At 40.0% G+C, this 19,151-nt stretch overlaps 2 protein-coding genes across 2 annotated transcripts in view; one reads left to right on the plus strand and one right to left on the minus strand.

Annotated features, from left to right (window-relative positions):
* CACNA2D3 (calcium voltage-gated channel auxiliary subunit alpha2delta 3) overlaps window positions 1-19,151 on the plus strand; it is a 487,051-nt gene that overhangs the window by 399,042 nt on the left and 68,858 nt on the right. The gene's annotated exons all lie outside the window — the stretch shown is intronic.
* On the minus strand, window positions 9,087-18,178 carry LRTM1 (leucine rich repeats and transmembrane domains 1). Its single transcript, XM_033140931.1, has 3 exons — window positions 17,559-18,178; window positions 14,754-15,350; window positions 9,087-9,708 (listed from the first exon to the last, which is right to left on the minus strand). Exons 1-3 carry the CDS (start codon window positions 17,563-17,565, stop codon window positions 9,272-9,274), a joined length of 1,041 nt encoding a protein of 346 aa, XP_032996822.1. The 5' UTR covers window positions 17,566-18,178; the 3' UTR covers window positions 9,087-9,271.

A 19,151-nucleotide genomic window follows, 5' to 3' on the forward strand; every position in this document is an offset into this window, starting at 1 on the left:
GGGTACAAATAATAAATTATTATTATATTATTATTATCTGAAGGCAGCCCTGTATAGGGAATTTTTTAATGTTTGATGTCTTACTGTGTTTTAATTTGTTGGAAGCCACCAAGAGCGATTGGGGCAACCCAGCCAAATGGGTGGGATATAAATATATTATTATTATTATTATTACAACAACTACTACTACTACTATTACTGATGCAGGGTCTGGGTTGGTTCATATGGGGTGAATTGGGCTCAGAAACTGATTGGCAGCCAGTGCAGTCAGGCCAGGTTGGGTTTAATATGCTCAAACCATCTTGACCCGGTGAGTAGCTTGGCTGCTGAATTCTGCACCAGCTGAAGTTTCCGAACTGTCTTCAGAGGCAGCTCTGTATGTTGCAGTAATCTAACCTAGAGATTACACAGAAAATAGAAGTTAGGCTATCCCTGTCCAGCTAGCTGCGCAGCTGAGCCAGCAGCTGAAGTTGGTGGAAGGAGGTGCAGTCCAGCCATATCTGAAGAGCACCAACCTGGCTGGATCTGGGATACTCCTTTACAATATATGTAATGATACAAATGTGATTAGTGAAAAAGTATCTTTAAATTGTGGTGTGAAAAGCAGTACCTTTCACTCCCCCACAGCAGTCTTTTATTCTTTGCTTCTTATGGTGTTCTCCCCTCCACATTATAAATTATCAGTCACCGTATAGTGAAATCCATGCAAATGTGAAAGAATCCTTTCCCGTCTACATGTTGAGATGAGCTGCCTAAAGAAAGTGAACATGAACTTTCAAGAGTGGGACTGGGCATATTAATCCTGGTGTGGGTGCGCATCTTTAAATTGGCCTGCGTCAGTCAGGCACAACAATCCACCCTCCCTCCCAACTTCCACAGTACTGGATTTCCTGGTTGCTGTTCAAGGCAAAGTAGCCGTTTTGGGTACACAAAAAGTACAGACTTCGTATATGAGCTGGTGTATGCATAGAAAGAGGGCCTGAGGCTGAAAAGTTACTGGGGGCAGAGCCAATAGTTGAATAACCAAATTAGAACTTTGTTTGCGTAAAACTACAATGTAAATTGTAGCCATGTTTTCGTTTTGTAATGAATAGTGCCAGATCAGTAATGCTGCATTTTATTTATAATATCCGATATAGCCACGCTCTTCCCAGTGTGCCTTTCCCTGCTGTTTTGTTGCTGTTGATTCTTACGTTCAGTTCACTACATTCCCATAACACTTTAAAATCACAAAAAGATTAGTGCACATTCTAATCATAATGTACAGCTTTTTTCAAGTAGTTTTGCCTGATATAAACATTTTTGCAAGCCATTTCTCCTAACATAATGCATTTGTGTCTTGTTTTCATGCATGAATGCTTTTTGGGGGGTCAAGAACCGCATCGCAAAATTCAGAGCAGTGTGAATTTTAAAGATAGCTGTTGAGAGAAGTGTGAATTGTATTAAAATACAAAATGAACTGGCATGAGTTTGGCCAAACTGCGGGAGGCAGTGGAGGATAGGGGTGCCTGGTGTGCTCTGGTCCATGGGGTCACGAAGAGTCTGACACGACTGAACAACAACAACAAAATGAACAGAACTTTCCTCTAACCTTACTGGTGAATAATATTTGAGTACAAGGTACCATTGACGATAACAATATCCAAAATGTTAAGAAATGGTATGTGAACCTCAGCTGCTGTAAGTCATTTGGGCATTTGATATGAATGTTGGCAAAGCATCCCAAGGCCAAGAAGCTTTACACACTCCATGCAAGCAAGGCTGTCTTTGCCCAAGTTCTGCTCATAAACATTTGATATGGGGTGCTTGCCTTTGCGAGAGTCCCCCTTACGTGTTCAAATGTTTACAACCTCTGTAGTTGGGAGCTTGCTTTCTGGGAAAGCAATGCTGGTTTAGAGATTCCTTGCAGCTGTCAGGTGTGTTAAGGACTCCTGGTACATCCTTATTCTTGACCCCTCATGACACTGAGGTGGGGATTTTGGCTGCATGGAACTTTCCCACTCTCGGCATACAGTGGTGAATACACGCAACATGTGGCTTAATTTATCAAGGCACCCTTGTTGTTAAATAACTTTATTCCATGTTCTTATCACATATTAAGTATGTCCAAGCTAGGAATTTAAAAAGGCATTGATTTCCACTCCCACATAATTATTTCAATTATTTCAGCGCAGTTTATGATCTGTCACAGTTCTGCTGTTATTTGTCTCACTGTCTACTAGGGCAGATGTTTTTTAAATTAATTACACAATTAACCATTATTATTATTATTATTATTATTAAGTAATATCTCATCTTTTTCCCTGACAGGGACTCAGGTCGGCTTATTATTGTTATGTAATAATATAGGTAGGTAGCCGTGTTGGTCTGCCATAGTCAAAACAAAATAAAAAATACAAAAATTCCTTCCAGTAGCACCTTAGATACCAACTAAGTTTGTTCTTGGTATGAGCTTTTGTGTGCATGCACACTTCTTCAGATACAGTGAAACAGAAGTCACCAGACCCTTATATATAGTGAGAGAGTGGGGAGGGGTATTACTCAGAAGGGTGGTGGGAATGGGTGATCAGCTGATAGGTGTGGAAAAACCTGTTGACGACTGTTAACGACTGCAATTGGTCTTACAGGAAAAAGCAAGGGGTGAGATGACCCCCCCCTCCCCACTGTCTCACTATATATAGGGTCTGGTGACTTCTGTTTCAGTGTATCTGAAGAAGTGTGCATGCACACGAAAGCTCATACCAAGAACAAACTTAGCTGGTCTCTAAGGTGCTACTGGAAGGATTTTTTTTATTATTTCTTGTTTTGTTTTGACTATGTTATAATATGTTACCATTGAGTTGTTCCACACAATTCATTTCAGTGCAAAGGAAACACAGGGCAAATTGCAGAGTGGTGGGGAGAACAATCAATTATGTATCATTATGTATCCTTTGTGGGTTGAAAACACTCACTACAGTGAATACTGAATTTTATTCCAGGAATTGGATGAGTATGTTGATGTTGGTAATTTCTGTTCCACTTTCCATTTTTGCTGGAATTCTCTGACAACCCTAGCCCAAACACACAGCTTGAGGATCAATGCAGTCCTGATACATCTCCAGGATACACCGAAAGGATAACTTTTATTTTTGCTTCAATGCATTTTTACAATATTTCGTTGTTCTAGAGAGCCCTCCCCACAGGGAAATGCAGCAATGAATGTCTTTGCAAATCAGAAAAATTCTAATGTGCTTTTAAGAAGATTATACAACCTTTCAACCAATGGAGGAACACTTGCATATAATACATGTTTAATGTTTCAGAATGTGCTAAAGTAACATTAGACTTTTTGAATGAGAAGCATTTTAAAGTGCAGGAGATGCCACTGGGCATTAATTGCATATTAGCGGATGCTCTGGTTATCTTTCACTGAAGATAGGGTGCTGACCATCTGGTCTGAATGTCATCAAACACTTTCCTTTCACAATGGGAAAGGTTACAGCAGAAAACAGTTTATTATTAGATAAACTGGCTTGTGAGAAGAACAGGTGCTCTTCGCCACAATATTAGTTACTTGGAACTGTTCTCTGGGTTCTGTGAAATCTTTCTAGCTCAGTTGGCTACACAGAAGCTAAAAACTCAGGCTCACAACCAAGTGGTTAAGTTTACTTAGGAACCTTTTGTGAGAGAGTTTGTAGAAAACTTTAGAAAAACAAACAAAGGTGATTAATCAGATTGCCACTATCAACATTTTTACTGGCATTCCAAAAGAATTTTAGAACACCAATGTTGATTATTTCCCAAGTCGTATATGGGATCAGGAGTGATCAGAAGGCAGATCAGGATGTGCTAGTAGACTCCCAGCTGTTTTATGTAATAAATTTATATCCCACCCTTCCTCCCAAAGGAGCCTAGCTGTTTAACAATAGCAACAACAAAACAGCAAATCAAGAAAGCTAATCAGGACTGGACTTTTGTGGGAAAGGTCTGTGAAATCACTTTCTACTGAAGATATACGCTTATAATGCGTTCAGAGCCACCCTGTTCTTTCATTCTAACAGCATGTCTTTAACACCTAGCTCTGAAGTCTGCCCACACCTGGTTTTATATGCTGTTGCTGGTTTTTCATTTCAACAGAGAAAATATGAAGAAGGGAAAGTCAGATGCCTTCTAGTTTTTGCTGTCATGTTCAGTATCTTTCTGAGGGTGTATCCTCTTTCTACGGCTATTTGAGATTTAAATATACCAGTGAGGTATGTATCACAAAGAAGTACCAGCTGCATTTAGCAAGTGTCTTTTTGTTCACTGTTGCTGGTGTCCTCTTAACACAAAGGAAAATATTCTAGGATACAGTTTTAAAGCACTGTAACCTGCTTGGTAGCTTCAGAATTCTATATGTGTCCATCTCATTCTCCAAGAAATACTGAAACCGAGAAGCCAGACTAGAGCTTTAAAAAAAAACCACACACGCCATATTCTTTACTCTCAAATCTCTTTTTTTCTTGAAGGCCTTCTTGCATTATTGATTTATTATCAACTGTGACACTAGTTTAGATAATCTATTTCTTCCAGTCTAAAATCTATTTTGATAGATTTTTTCCAACAAAAACACGGAAAGCAATTTCATTTACAAGCATGAATAATCCTTTGTAACAATAGCCACTCTATTGGAGATTTTCTTTGAGTGCTATGGCTTCAAGGGAAGTGTAAGGGGAAATGCAGTGCATCTCAAACAAAATTGAATCCATGCTACCTTTTTCAATCAAGAAATATATTTACTTGTTACTTCAGAATGCAACCCACTCAACATTGTAACTGTTATATTAAACATTGTAATCTGTAATAGGAAATGGGGAAAGTGTGAGAAACATGTTGCCCGTTCCACTCCAGTGTTGGATCTTTCTGTAGAAGCAGAAGAAGTGAGCCATAGATCAGAAGATTCAATGGGGCCCCATTATCTGTATAGTAAAATAACTATAACTTTTTTTGAAAAGGATGAAATTTGCAGGTGTGTTAACTGCTAGTGAGTGGGTGACGCCTGCAATATTTCAGACAAATAGGTTAAAGAATATTTTGTGTAATCACCTTTACTTTTCCATTTTAGGGTATACCTACTGCATAGCTTATTTTCTTTGCAAATGAGGTGGCGAAGTCTGCCAAAATTTCAGACAGATTAGTGCAACAGGGCTTGTGCACAGACTCGTAGGGCCCAAGGCACTTTGACTCCCCCAATGTATTTTTTTGAGGGAGCCAGAGCCCCCATTGTTCAGAGGGTGAACGTGGAGCTGGGCATGGTGCAGCTCTCCCATGTTTTCTGGGGCAATTTGAATGAAAATAGCATACTTCATAGAGGTACCTGAAAATAAATAACCTTCTACATAGGGTAGATGCAAGAATTAGGAAATATGCTGAATGATAAACTGTTTGAGACTTGTATGTTTTCCGCTCAGTTGGCACCAGCTGAAAAGCTGAGTTCTTTCTACATCCCTTCCAGAAGCACTGAGATTGAAAGTTTTTTTTAAAAAAGAGCCCTGGTAAAGCTATTCACTGGTTGGAAGCTAGAGGTGTCTGTTAAGAACTATAGCAATTCTTTTTCCTCCCTGCTCCCCCTGCATCCCCAGTCCTTAAAGATAGAGCTTAGGGGTAATATCCTAGTCTCTGTTTGTCTGGGTTGTCTGAATGCCTATCCTAGATGAAACTTAATAAACCTAAATGATGCAGGCTAAAACTAGACATGATTATCACAATCAATGTGCTATTTTTTGTTATGTAAATAGCAGCTGTGGAGGAGTTCAACTCTTTCTTTAACACAATCCTGGCGGAAATCTCCTCAGTGAGACTGCTTTTTGGATTTCAAGGGAAAATCAAATTGGAGACTTCACTTGGAAAAAATATCTCTTCCAAGAGGTGATTTTTGTCAGGACTTCGGTTGTGTCTGGAAAAGAGTTAAACAAGGCTGATTAGGCTTCCCTATGACTGCTATTTTCATAGCAAATACAGTGGTGCCCCGCTAGACGAATGCCTCGCTCGACGAAAAACTCGCTAGACGAACGGCATTCGTCTAGCGGAAGCCGCCCCGCAAGACGAAAAAGTCTATGGGGCTGCTTCGCAAGACGAAAAATTTTCGTCTTTTTTTTTTCGTTTAGTGGAGCACGGCTGTCATTGCCGCTTCGCTAGACGAAAAAACCGCAATACAAAAAAATTCGTAGAACGAATTATTTTCGTCTTGCGGGGCACCACTGTATGTGCACATCAATTGCATTCACAATCAGTATCACATCTGGTTTGCTCCTGAGTCTCTATGTTTTCTCCCTGGGGAGTGGGGGTGGATGTCTTTCTAATTTTGCATTATACCACGCTGCTCGTGGCAGCCATTTATGCTGTGCCATGCGCCCTTGGCAGCTATTTTGTAACTGGCATCCCCAGCACACTCAAAATGGGAAATGTGCACACTAGTACAAAAAAAGTTGGTGATACACGGCGTTAGAACATAATATTTATCTTATCACAGTTAAAAATTACAAATGAACAACAAGTCTGTTCATAATATACAGTATAGCTTCTGGAACCAAAATGGTATAGGCAACTTCTCTTGGGAAGATGTTAAAGGAATAACAACCATAAAATGTTTCTAAATCGGATATAAAATAAAATGTATTTCCATTCTCGGTTTCAGATTCTAGAAAACTGCTTTTGATATTTTTATTTGAGACATAAAATTAAATGAGCTCATGCAGATAATTTCAGTATTTAGGAGCAGATGTTCACACCAGTGCTTTGCAAATTAAGTGCATTCCAGTAGGGATTCCTGCTATTTGGTACCCAATGAGTATCTAAAAATAACCTGCAATGCATTTGAAAATACTTGCAAGCAATTGTGGAAGATAATTTGTGGTTCTCACAGAATATATAGCAAATGGTGCCTTTCATCTAACTACATAAAATGCCCCATGTTGCAAAATGCTAGCTTTGCATTTGTTAATTTAAATGATTAGATCTATATTTTTCCACGTCTGAAATGTCTGCCAGCATCTGCAGTGTTAGTAAGCATGTTGCTGCGACTAGTTGTTTGTGGACTAAAATGCTACAACATAGGCTTACATGAACACATTAACTATTTCTATATAATGTAATGTGCAGATGATTTTAAATGTACCAAGTCAAAAAGGGCACACTGATGCTTAGAGTGGGAGTACTGAGACAGGGGACACACAAAATGAGTCACAGGTACTCCAGAGCTGGGATGCAGCAGTAAGCTGTGCCTTCATTGCTATTGTACAGACATCTAGCCAATCTGGCAACTCCAAGACTGCAACCAAGTGAGGTGAGATGCAACTCAGTGCTTATGCTGATAAGACCAGCCTTGAGAGAGATAACAGCCTCACGCTGAACTCTGCTTTCCTACACTACCCTTTAGGGCCTCCTTCTCCAGGGTGGAGTGGTGGTGCTGGTGTAAAAACTTAAATGGGTTTTTGCAGTGTTCATGGTTCCTTCCTTCTTCAGTTTTATCCTCACAACAACTCAGTGAGGTAGGTTAGGTGAAGAAACAGAAGCTGGCCTAAGTTAGGGTTGCCATACGTCTGGATTTTCCTGGACGTATGCAGAATACTGCAGTCGGCAGCAGTGTCTGGGTGAAAATCGGTAAAATGTCCAGGAAAATCCGGATGTACGGCAGCCTATGTGAGCAGTGCCATTTTTGCCAATTTTCCATAAAAATAGGTCAAAATCGGCTCTCTCTTTTTGCCAAAAAAGCCCAACAACTTTAGTCAAAACTTTGCCCCCCCCCCAAAAAAAAAACTGTCCAAATTTTTACTGCTTGAAATGTGGCAAACCTACCTAAGGGCACCGAGCAAACATCATGGCTGAGTGGGTTTGTCAAATCATTTTGGCTCAAAAAGAAAAAGGGAAAAATTGTTATTGTTGCTGGATCAGGCCAATGGCCTAACTAGCCCACCATCCTGTGATCACAGTGGCCAATCAGATGCCTGTGGGAAGCCTACGAGCAGGATTTGAGTGCAAGAGCACCTGTGGTTTCCAGAAATTGCTATTCTGAAGCATTGCTGCCTCTTCCCATCAAACTTGCCTTTTCCACCACTGCTGCACACTGGGTCGATAACTTCATCAAGCCATGTATTATGATCCCAAGGTCTCAGTCCTGGTCCGTCACCACCAGTTCAGACTCCATGAGTGTATTTGTTGGGGTATAAATAAATGACCACAACAAATGAATCCTGGATTTTGAACTATTTCAATCTTGAATTTATCCAAACATGAGTATCTGAACAGAATTGCTATAAATCTTAAATCACTTTTTACTCCCTCCACTTAACATAGTATTGGAGCCCTAAGATCAGCACATGAGAGACCTACAGTAGGGGTCAGCAAACTTTTTCAGCAGGGGCCCAGACCACTGTCCCTCAGACTTTGTGAGGGGCCGGGCTATTATTATTTTTTTGGGGGGGGGGGTGAACGAATTCCTATGCCCCACAAATAACCCAGAGATGCATTTTAAATAAAAGCACACATTCTACTCATGTAAAAACACACTGGTTCCTGGACCATCCGCGGGCTGGATTTAGAAGGTGATTGGGCCAGATCCAGCCCCCGGGCCTTAGTTTGGCTACCCATGACCTACAGTAACACACCTTATTTGCAACTCATGAAACTTGAGTTCTTTGTGTAGTTTAGTATTGGCATTGGCAGAAGTGGATTTAGGGCAGCACGACTGGTTCTGTTGCACCGGGCATCTAGACTAAGGGGCACCACAAGGCATCAGACCTATGACATATTGAATTGAGCAGAAAGGAAGATGAGAGATGGGGGAGTACCTAATTTTGGCCTGCCACATGGCACTGCTGAAATTTGAAAGTCGACCCTGGCATTGGAGGACTGTACCTTTAACTGGTATGTGGCAGGTAGATATTAAATAGAGTAAGTCTTATGGAGTATAGAACTATAGTTATGGGGAAAGCTTCACTGGTTGACATTCCATCTGTTGGAGAACTTATTACCGACTTTATTTTTGGCACTCCACCTCCACCTGCAAAAGAGGGTACAAATCTGCATGTGACATTTGAATATACTTTGTTATGCAAATGTGTGTCTTTGGCAAGTACAGCTTGCATATGGTATACCAGGGGACAGAAAAATCTTGTTGGCACCCCTGTAGTTATATGCAAACATTTTTGAATGTGGAACTAATAAATCAGCCATATTCCGACTCAACTCCTTTAACTTGTTGAGCAAGGGGAGTAGTATATGTTTCTGAAAGCTCATAGCAATCAGTAACTCAAGCCAATGACCTCTCAAACGACTCTTTTTCCTCAAGACTCCTTTTCTCCTTGCCAGAGGGGTTCTTTTCACGTTGGTACTTTGCAGTGATTGCAGCATAAGCACAACCATACACAGCAGCAGCCAACATCATGAGACATACAATCCCACAGACCACTCCAGTTATTACTACAGTTGCAATTGCATGACGCAAGCTAACGGGCCGTGGCTTTGGTTTAGGTTCACAGTGTGAGCGGCTGCTGTCTCCTCCGTGTTCATTGTGATGGCCGAGCTTTGGAGAACTTTTGTGCTCAGAAGTATAGTGAAGAGCATTGGCCTGATGGACATCGGAAGCTGTAGGAGGGCAGATTCCATACAATTCGTAAGGAATTCTCAGGAGGTCTTTTCCCTTCCGATGATCAGGCGTTGAGCAGATGATACTGTCACTAATTCCTCCTGAAAAGAAGGAGCATTTGTCAAGCTCTTGCTCACTCAGAAGAACCAACCAAACACCCACTAAATAAAGAACTGAAGAAATTGATTTTTCTCCTGTATAAAAATGACAGCCATTTTCTACGCTAGTTGGTTTACAGTTAAATTGCAACAATGGAAAAGCCTCATATTAGTGTGTAGTTTTGTTAGTCATTTGTGAAACTTAAGCTTTCCTTTCATTCATAGGTGCTATTGGAAAACAGTCCAACCAAGGAAAACAAATGGTCGTAATAAGGTTGCAATGGGGGGGGGATATACCATTGGCCTCAAGCCCAACATAACCGTGATTAAAGCCAACATGGAGGAAGTTAAAATGACCACCATATAGTAGCAGTGTTTTGGAAACCATGCTTAAATAGATGCTGAGCAGAGACAAAAGCAAATTAGGTCCTATTTTAATGTGAGAATGATCAGGTGTTTTCCATTCAGTGTCAGAGAGTTGGCCTGATCTGAGTGAGGGCATGCCACAAAACAACAGTTGTTGTGAAGGAAGTGAAAGGTCTGGGACCAAGAGGGTCTATGTGCTTTTGGTGGAAATTGAGAGCAGAGACAAAGAGCTCAGGAAGCAAAGAAGCTGAGGGAAGTTTCAGTAGAATGACGAACCAGGAGATAGGACCAGGACGTAGGGGCCCAGAAGATATAATGCTTAAGGAAGAGAGACTAAACAGAGATGGACTGAGGGTAGGAGATAGTTAACGGGTAGGAAATACTACACTTTCCTTGACTGCACTTTATATTTAAACAACTGTATGTATAATATCACAGAGAAATTACTTTTGGATTGACTTTACATTGGTTTCTAGGGTTCTGGTTTCTTTTTCCAGGGACAAAAATGTTATCACACATGTCTTCAATCACTTGAGGAGTGAATTTCAGTCTGAGCATACAAAGGGGTGGGTGGGAAGAATCTCCTATTTTTCCCATTTTATTGTTTCTGTTTATAAGTATACATATAGGTATAAAATGAAGTGAGCAAAAAGTATGGACACAGAAGTTAGAGATATAAAAGTTATATAATAGTAAAATTGATGTAATATGTCTGTTGCGTTTTGCTATCCCAAGAGTTATTGAATGCGAGCCATTTTTCAACAAATCTGCTTTCTGTCTGCCTTCTTTAACTTGTATATAAAAGGCCCTCCTTGCATATTCAAACAATGTTCGCTCCCATTCTCTCAGACTTGGAATTTAGTCAGATCTGCAGTATTTTGTATGTAGAATTCATGGTGCCATGACTGTAAGATTTTATGTGATTTTTGTTTTAAAAAATGTTATGATGCCCTTCAGTGTAATATAAATATTCTCAGAGCTCACTCCTGTGCATGTTGTTTTCAGGAAGAAGGCACACTAAGTTCAGTGGAACTGACTCCCAATAAAGTGTGCATAGGATTGCACCCCAAGACACTTACCAGAGAGTAAACACCATTGAGCTCAATGGGATTTAATTTTGATTGCTTAGGATTGTTCTGTACAACTGCAGCCCTAAACACATTATGTAGGAGTTGAACTTAGTGGAAATTACTTGTGCAATAAAATGGATACGATTGGGCTGCAGTTTACTGCATGTTGATGGGATTAGGTAGGAAAGAATAATGGAGAATCAACATTCAGTCATAATCTTGTAAGAAGATTATTCCGTTGTCCAGCAAATAATTACAATGGGATTGTCTATCTACCACAACTGCCGATGAATGGCTTGGAAAAAACAATAGAAGAATCCTATAAGGCTGCAATTCCATGCACAGTAACCTGGAAATAAACCCAATTGGACTCACTGTAATGTTCATCTGAGTAGAACATGCACAACAGTGGTGGGGAGGATCTTTTTCACTCCATGGGTGAGATCCTTATCAGGTTCTGCCTCATGGGCCAAATCTTACAGGTGGGCAGTGTGGCTGTTTTGTATTCTGACAATGGGTTGTTAATGTTGCCAGAAAGATGCCATGTGATTAAATTGTATTTCCTGGGTCAAAAGTATAGCTTCTCCCACAAGCAGAAAGGTCGAGCTGTTCCTCCTTTGAAACATTGCTTACTACATTTTGCAGTAAGTGAAGGAATACATATTATCATCTAACCCCCCCCATCCCCACTGTCCTCCATTACATCCATCCTCAGCAATTATCTAACTGCACAACTGGATACTTGTACACCAGGCTAAAACTTTCTGTTCTAGTGTACTTTTAGCATAGGTAATATTCGGATTGTTATGCTGTTTTACTTGTGTGTGTGGTTTTTTTTAAGGTGGACATTTCATACTTCTTATTTTTGTTCGTGTGTGTGTGTGTGTGTGTCCATACATCCGTGCATCCATTTGGGGGATTTAAAGGTAGGGCAGATTATTAAGTGGATCTGGGAGAGGATTGGGCATCATTAACACAGGATATATCAGTTTGCTTTATGTAAGTCTTACAAGAAAAGAAGAAGAAAAGTTTGGATTTGATATCCCGCTTTTCACTACCCAAAGGAGTCTCAAAGCGGCTAACATTCTCCTTTCCCTTCCTCCCCCACAACAAACACTCTGTGAGGTGAGTGGGGCTGAGAGACTTCAAAGAAGTGTGACTAGCCCAAGGTCACCCAGCAGCTGCATGTGGAGGAGTGGAGACACGAACCCGGTTCCCCAGATTACGAGTCTACCGCTCTTAACCACTACACCACACTGGCTCTCTAGTGCTCTCTGCTAGTGAAATGAAAAATTGCAGGTGGAATATACAACATGTGCTTTTCCCAGATAGCATTGATAGGAACTTGATTTCTATTCATGTTACAAATGTATGCAGATTAGAACAGTGCAAAGATGGGAAAAGCAAAAAGGGTTCTTAAATTGTCTTGGAAAGCTTCTTTCCCTGAGATAAATTTATGAAGTTATTCTACAAACTTAAGAGTTAAGTTATATTCATTGATTATGTTCTTTTGCTTACAAGATATCCCTGAAGATGTCTGTATGGAGCATGACTCCAGCAAATATATCCTTGGATGGAAAGAAATGACTTAGTAATATTTTAACTGTTCAAGGCTCTTGGAAAGTGATGACCACCTTGGGAGTATATTTTATCCAGTACTCAAATTCTGAGATAATAATAATATTTTTATTATTTATACCCCACCCATCAGGCTGGGTTTACCCAGGAAAAGCAGAAGGTGTAAAGAAACCCAGAAGCTCCATCCCCCAATTCTCTCTTCTAAATTTTAGCTTAATCGTGATCTCATGTATTCTTCTCAAAGCAGTACCTAAGGCAGGCATAGGCAACCTTCGGCTCTCCAGATGTTTTGGCCTACAACTCCCATGATCCCTAGCTAACAGGACCAGTGGTCAGGGATGATGGGAATTGTAGTCCGAAACATCTGGAGAGCCGAAGGTTGCCTATGCCTGACCTAAGGGGTCCATCACAAAAGGTAAGAAGGCTGGACTCCTTCTGCCCCCCCCTCCATGATTCAAACACTGTGTGTGGTTTCCTTCCATCCCCCAATGTATCATAAAACCATTCCATGATCCAAGCTAACAGGGGATTAGCAGTCCAATCTAATTCATGTTTTCACAAGTAACTGTGATTGAGCCCAGGGAAGTTTACTTTCTAATAATTAATTCACATAGAATTACATCCTCTAGTTTCATTCCTCAGCCTGCTAACTAGGAAGTTTACTTCTGAATAAATATTTTGAGTACAGAACTGCATGATGCATTGTTCCATGATCAATATATCTGCTCTTATTCCTAGTTTGAAACCATGCTGAATTTTGGAAATATGACAGCAGTGTCTCCACTTGTTTCCTTTGTAAGGGGTATGCTCTTATGTGTGTTAGAAGTGGTTGAATTGATTGAGTTGAAATACGTGCATTGAATTGCAACTATATGAATTGCTTCACATAAAACATCCTGAAGTGATTCAACAATAAAAAAACATCAACAATAAATACACACACATATATATAACATTTCAAGAACATAAGAGCCTGCTGGATCAGGGCAATGCCCATCTAGTCCAGCATCCTGTTCTCACAGTGGCCAACCAGATACCTCTGAGAAACCCACAAGCATGGCCTGAGCACAAGAACTGGTATTCAGAAGCATTACTGTCTACAACCAATGGGGCAGAACATAGCCTTCATGGCTAGTAGCCACTGGTAGCCTTATCCTCCATGAATTCATTTAGTTCAGTACAGATTGGGATAAAAACAACAACAACAACCAATGAATTGATGTTAGTAGTTGGTTAACATAGATACAAAACTTTCAAGATTCTGAAACTTAAGGTCACCCAAAGACACTGATATGAAATGACAAAATAATAATAATGCTGCAATGATGGCCCCTGGCTTAGAGGGCTTTAAAAGAGTAATAGTATATAAATGTATATATGTTTAAAAGGGTATTATATAAATTAATGGTGAGAGCTCCATGTTTACAGGAAAGGTATAGTTTACAGAAAAGGTCCCAATATTAGCTGTTGGGGGACAAACAACTATTCAGACACATCAGAAAAGCATCTAGCGAGTCACCATTACCAACAAAAGATCAGGGTCAACAGATCTTTCGCCTGATCCAGCAAGACTCTTATGTTCTGGCTTCAGTACTGTATATATAACAGAAGTGAATGGTCCATACTTCCCAACATGCTCTTGCAGTGTGTAAGTAGCTGCCTTGTCAACAATTTGTTAAAGCCATGTATGTACTACTAAACGTAATACGAACCCTCTCAATAAGCAGAAGTCATAGTAACTGCTGTATATAGTTAAGAATGTTGTAATGTATGATATAGGCAACCCTAACCATCATCACTTATTGCTATATTTAAACCTTGTTACACAGTATCAAGTGTAGGAAGTATACAGGCTATACAGTAAATTCTGCATCAGGAAGTCATCCACACTCAGCGAATCCCCCCACCAAATCCATTTTCCATGTTATTAGATGCTCTCTTGAATTAAAACTTCAATAAATAGGGAAGGTGAGATATGTCTTAATGACATTTGCTGGATGTACAGTATATATGTAACAGAGAAAAGTTACTTACCTCTATATAAAAAACTTTCCAGCCACAATTTAAGGCCAAAGACTTGACAATTGCATTGCCAGAAGTTACCCTTAAAGAGAACAACTTTCAGGTTTGGGAGTGATTCCAACAGAAGTCTGTCTACTTTCTGAAGTTTATTATGTTTCATAGACAATAAAGTTATGTTCCCTGTATTTTTTCCCAGAGTTCCGGGCATACTTAATATATTGTTGGAGGATAAATCCAGCTCTTTTAGGCGTGAAAGTGAACTAAAAGTTTTGTTGTCTACATATTCAATGAAGTTCTTCGTTAGGTTTAGAATCTGTAGATGTTGCAGTTCTTTGAATGTGCCAGGCAACAGACCCGTGATAGAGTTATTAGATAAATCCAGGATTTTGAGGGCCAGAGTGTCAACAAAAGCACTTTGACTGATTTTCTGAATGTGATTATTTGACAACAGCAATATTTGAGTTTCAGCAGGTAGGTGTGAAGGAACTTCAACAAGCCCTTGATTCCTGCAGTCCACTGTCTTTAAAAAGCGATTACACAGACATTTTGGAGGACAGCCACTCAGCACATCTGTTAGCAAGATGACACTTGAAATCAAAAGCAGTGAACCTATGCAATAAGAAAAGAAGTATCAGTGTTACATTCTGCATCTTGTGATGGCAGTTAGTATATTGAAGACATGTACAGAGTAAGTTTGCATATTTGAATAGCCGGGTGAACTGTAATTACAGTCATAGAATCCTCATGTCATGCATATCAGCAATTTTCTCAAATATACAGTATCTATATGAACCAAGTTTCCGTGGGTTGTAGCCAGTGCTAGTCCTACTCAAAGTAGACCAATTGAAATTAATGACCATGGATAATTTAGATCTGTTAAATTCAAAGGGTTAACTCAAAGCTTTCTTGGGGAGAATCCTAAAACTTTATCAGAAGTTCAAATGTGCGCTATGAAATTTACACCCAGCATAGTAAATGAATTCCACTGACAGCATGGAGGGAGCTAGAAAACATTCGACAGACTATTTTCAGTGCAACATAATTGTAATTTTATTTTTAGCAGTATTAATGGTTTGGTCAAGCCCGATAATAAAACAGCAGGTCCAACTGCTGCTTAATGAATTTTCATCCATGTTACTTGCTCACTGATGAGCCTCACATTGGCTGCTCCCTGGGAGACACTAAGCCCACTGACCATGGTTATGAAAAACACTTAAACCAGTGATTAACTTTAAGACTATGAGTAGCCCCGTTTACTTCAGCAAGTCTTAGCTTCTTACATTTCATCATGTGATCTGTAGTCACCCCAGTCTACAGCATTCTTAACCATTTAGAAACTTCCCAGCCTTCAAGAGCTTCCTTGTTAAGTTCTATGAATTCCTTTCCAGTGCCTCACCAGCTTGCACATTGAAATGAATGAGATAGCCAACATGCATTAGAGATCTAGACAATATGCACATTTGAGTGAACTGAGTCCAGTGTGTTGAGCAAGTGTCTGGGATGCTTTTGCATCAAACATATAAAAATAAAAATAAAGGGTTGTATCCAATGGTAGTCCTATTCTCAACAGATCCATGCAAGTGAATAGACCGGACTAAGTTTCATTAATTTCAGTGAGTCTGTTACATTTTTGTACTGTACACCGTACAATAACACCATATAGTAACTCTTATTTGAACAAATGTTCTTAAACATCTCTATTGCTATTATTATCTATAGTTCTATTAATTCTATTACTAATATTTCATATTATGGTTCACTTGTCCATGTCTATAATCCATATGCATTCTCTAGTATCTTAAATGTCTCCCTTCTTTGAAACAATGAATGAAGTTCACACAGTTCCTTACAATGGCACAAACAATACAATGAGTACAGAGGTACCTCAGGTTACAGACGCTTCAGGTTACAGACTCTACTAACCCAGAAATATTACCTCGGGTTAAGAACATTACTTCAGGATGAGAACAGAAATCGTGTGGCGGTGGCGCGGCAGCAGTGGGAGGCCCCATTAGCTAAAGTGGTACCTCAGGTTAAGAACAGTTTCAGGTTAAGAACAGACCTCCAGAACGAATTAGGCTCATAACCAGAGGTACCACTGTACTATTTTTTATAAGTGATATTTTTCTGACAGCACTCTTTGTATGTATGCTCACAGTAAAAGCAATCATATACCAGGCAAAGATAGCTAAGAGCCATATGTCCAGATTGATAAAAGCTTTCTGACTCCTTTTATGAATGGTCCCTGAGGCAGATCAGTAGTATCTCTTATTTCTAAGCAGGAGTCTTAAGGGCTTGAGTCTTGTGTACATTTATTTTGGGGTAAATCCCAATGAAATCAGAGGGACTTTCCACTTGGCAAACATGCATAGGGTTTAGCTTCAAGTCAAATGGTTCAGGAAAAGTCACTGAATGCAGAACTTAAACTTCCTAAAAGATACAGATATTTAAGAGCCTTTGATTTCATAACCAAGCATGTCAGCCTTCATATGAAGCCATTCAGTTTCTGAGATTACAGTTTATCTTGTACATAATTTCTCAAACTTCATTGCCAAAAATAGTGTTTGAAGTCCCCCTACAAATATTTGAACTGACCCTACAAATGTCTGATTATGGTTTCTGAATATTGTATTCACATAAGGAAGATAGGAGATGCATTTTGAATCAGCATGCTTAGCATGCAACAATTTGCTTGAGTCCACAAAAAGCAAGCAGTTACAAAAAATTGTGGTTTATTGATTTGCCTGGATTTTAAAGCATAGTTTATTTGCAAAGTAATATCCCTTCACAATATATCTACATAAAAGTATTTCTTACCTTTCATGGCTGTTCACTTGTCGAGCTTGCAGGTCTCAGTTCAAGTTTTATGTGAAGCAATAACTCTCTGTAGCAAAGTTACTTCACTGCTGCATATGCATTATTGCACTTATTCAGAAAACACAACTGTAGCTGCCATAGGACCTCCAGCTAATCACAGCTTTATAAATGCTGGCTAGTTCCCCCACCCCATTCAATCATGTTTCTTTTCAGATTCATTGACTGCTCGTTTGCTACCCACGGAGATTTCCTATGCCTCTCTTATTAAATCAACAGGCCTTGCAGAGTGTCTGTCAACTTGTGCTAGACAGCTGCAACACAGAAATCATGACCTAATAGCCTAGCCTTTTCAATTATTTAATCTACCTCAAATCCAAGGCACAAAAATAAAGCTGACTTTTTAAATCCCATGTAGTTCTTGATTTCTGTTGGATTGTTAGCCATGCTTTGTCAATCCGTTCAAAATCAGATGACTCTGAACTTGCGTTCCCGCCGTCCTTGGCTGTGATTGGAGGCAATGGGGTGTGTAATCTCAGTACGAGGAGGCCTTCATCTTGATTACATGGTTTTGACCGTGCACTTGTTTACTGTTCTGGGGCTTATACTTTAGATTTCCCTAGGGATTAGCCGTGCTGACAGGATTTTATTGTAAAGGGGGGAAACAAATTTTTATGTTTCTCTTTTTTTGGGGGGGGGGAAATATGCCCAAGAACTTCAGACATTCAAAATATGAGTCCTCTCATTTGCCCCAAACAAGAATAAACAGCCTTAACTGATATATGGATTAGCTTTATGCTGCAGTTGTGGGTGTAGCAACTTGCGCCACTGCTGCTGAACATGCCTGACATAACCCATCATCACTTTCACATATGAGGTTAGGTTGCCATTGAGGGAACAGGAGGAAAACACCCTCCTCCTCCTTCCTAATTCCCTACCAAACCTCTGCATAAGTGCTTGGGTCACATAAAGAACATAAAGAACAGGACCAGCCCCTAATACAAAAATGCTAGAAACAGTTTCTCTACTGGTGAATGGGGTGGGGTTGGGTGCCCAGAGGGCTCTCAAGGTGTGGGCTGGGAAGAATTGTGGCCCAATGTATCCAGTCATTTCTCTTAATTCTTAATATAAAACTTCCTTCTACAATCCCACAACTTCACGTTTCCAGCGAAATATGGCTGCCATTTTCACAGAAGATTCAGCAGAGTGCTAAAATGAAACTGATATTTACATAACGGGTGTGTTTTATAGGAGATTTGCCAGGGCCTGCCAGTTCCATTAGTCTTCCCTAATTCACCAGATGTAAAATTCACAGTCAACCATACTCTACTCCAGGGAACTGAGTAGTGAAAGGGGGATATTCATTTTTTTTTTAATAAAAAAATCCTGATTGGCTGGCTATCCGCTTGGCCAATCACAAGTGGGTAAGGGGGTGGCCCACCAGGGCCTAGCACTCCTTTTTGCCATGTGCATTTCCTTGGAGCAGTCCTGGTGTGTTTCTGGTGGGAGAGGGTGATTGCTGAGGCTCCCATTTTGACCAGTAGAGCCCGCAATCCAGAACCCCTAGGTCAGATAATTGCAGCGGTGGGGTGGCAA

The sequence above is a fragment of the Lacerta agilis genome, chromosome 2 (genome assembly GCF_009819535.1).
Source record: "Lacerta agilis isolate rLacAgi1 chromosome 2, rLacAgi1.pri, whole genome shotgun sequence".
Classification (NCBI taxonomy): Eukaryota; Metazoa; Chordata; class Lepidosauria; order Squamata; family Lacertidae; genus Lacerta; species Lacerta agilis.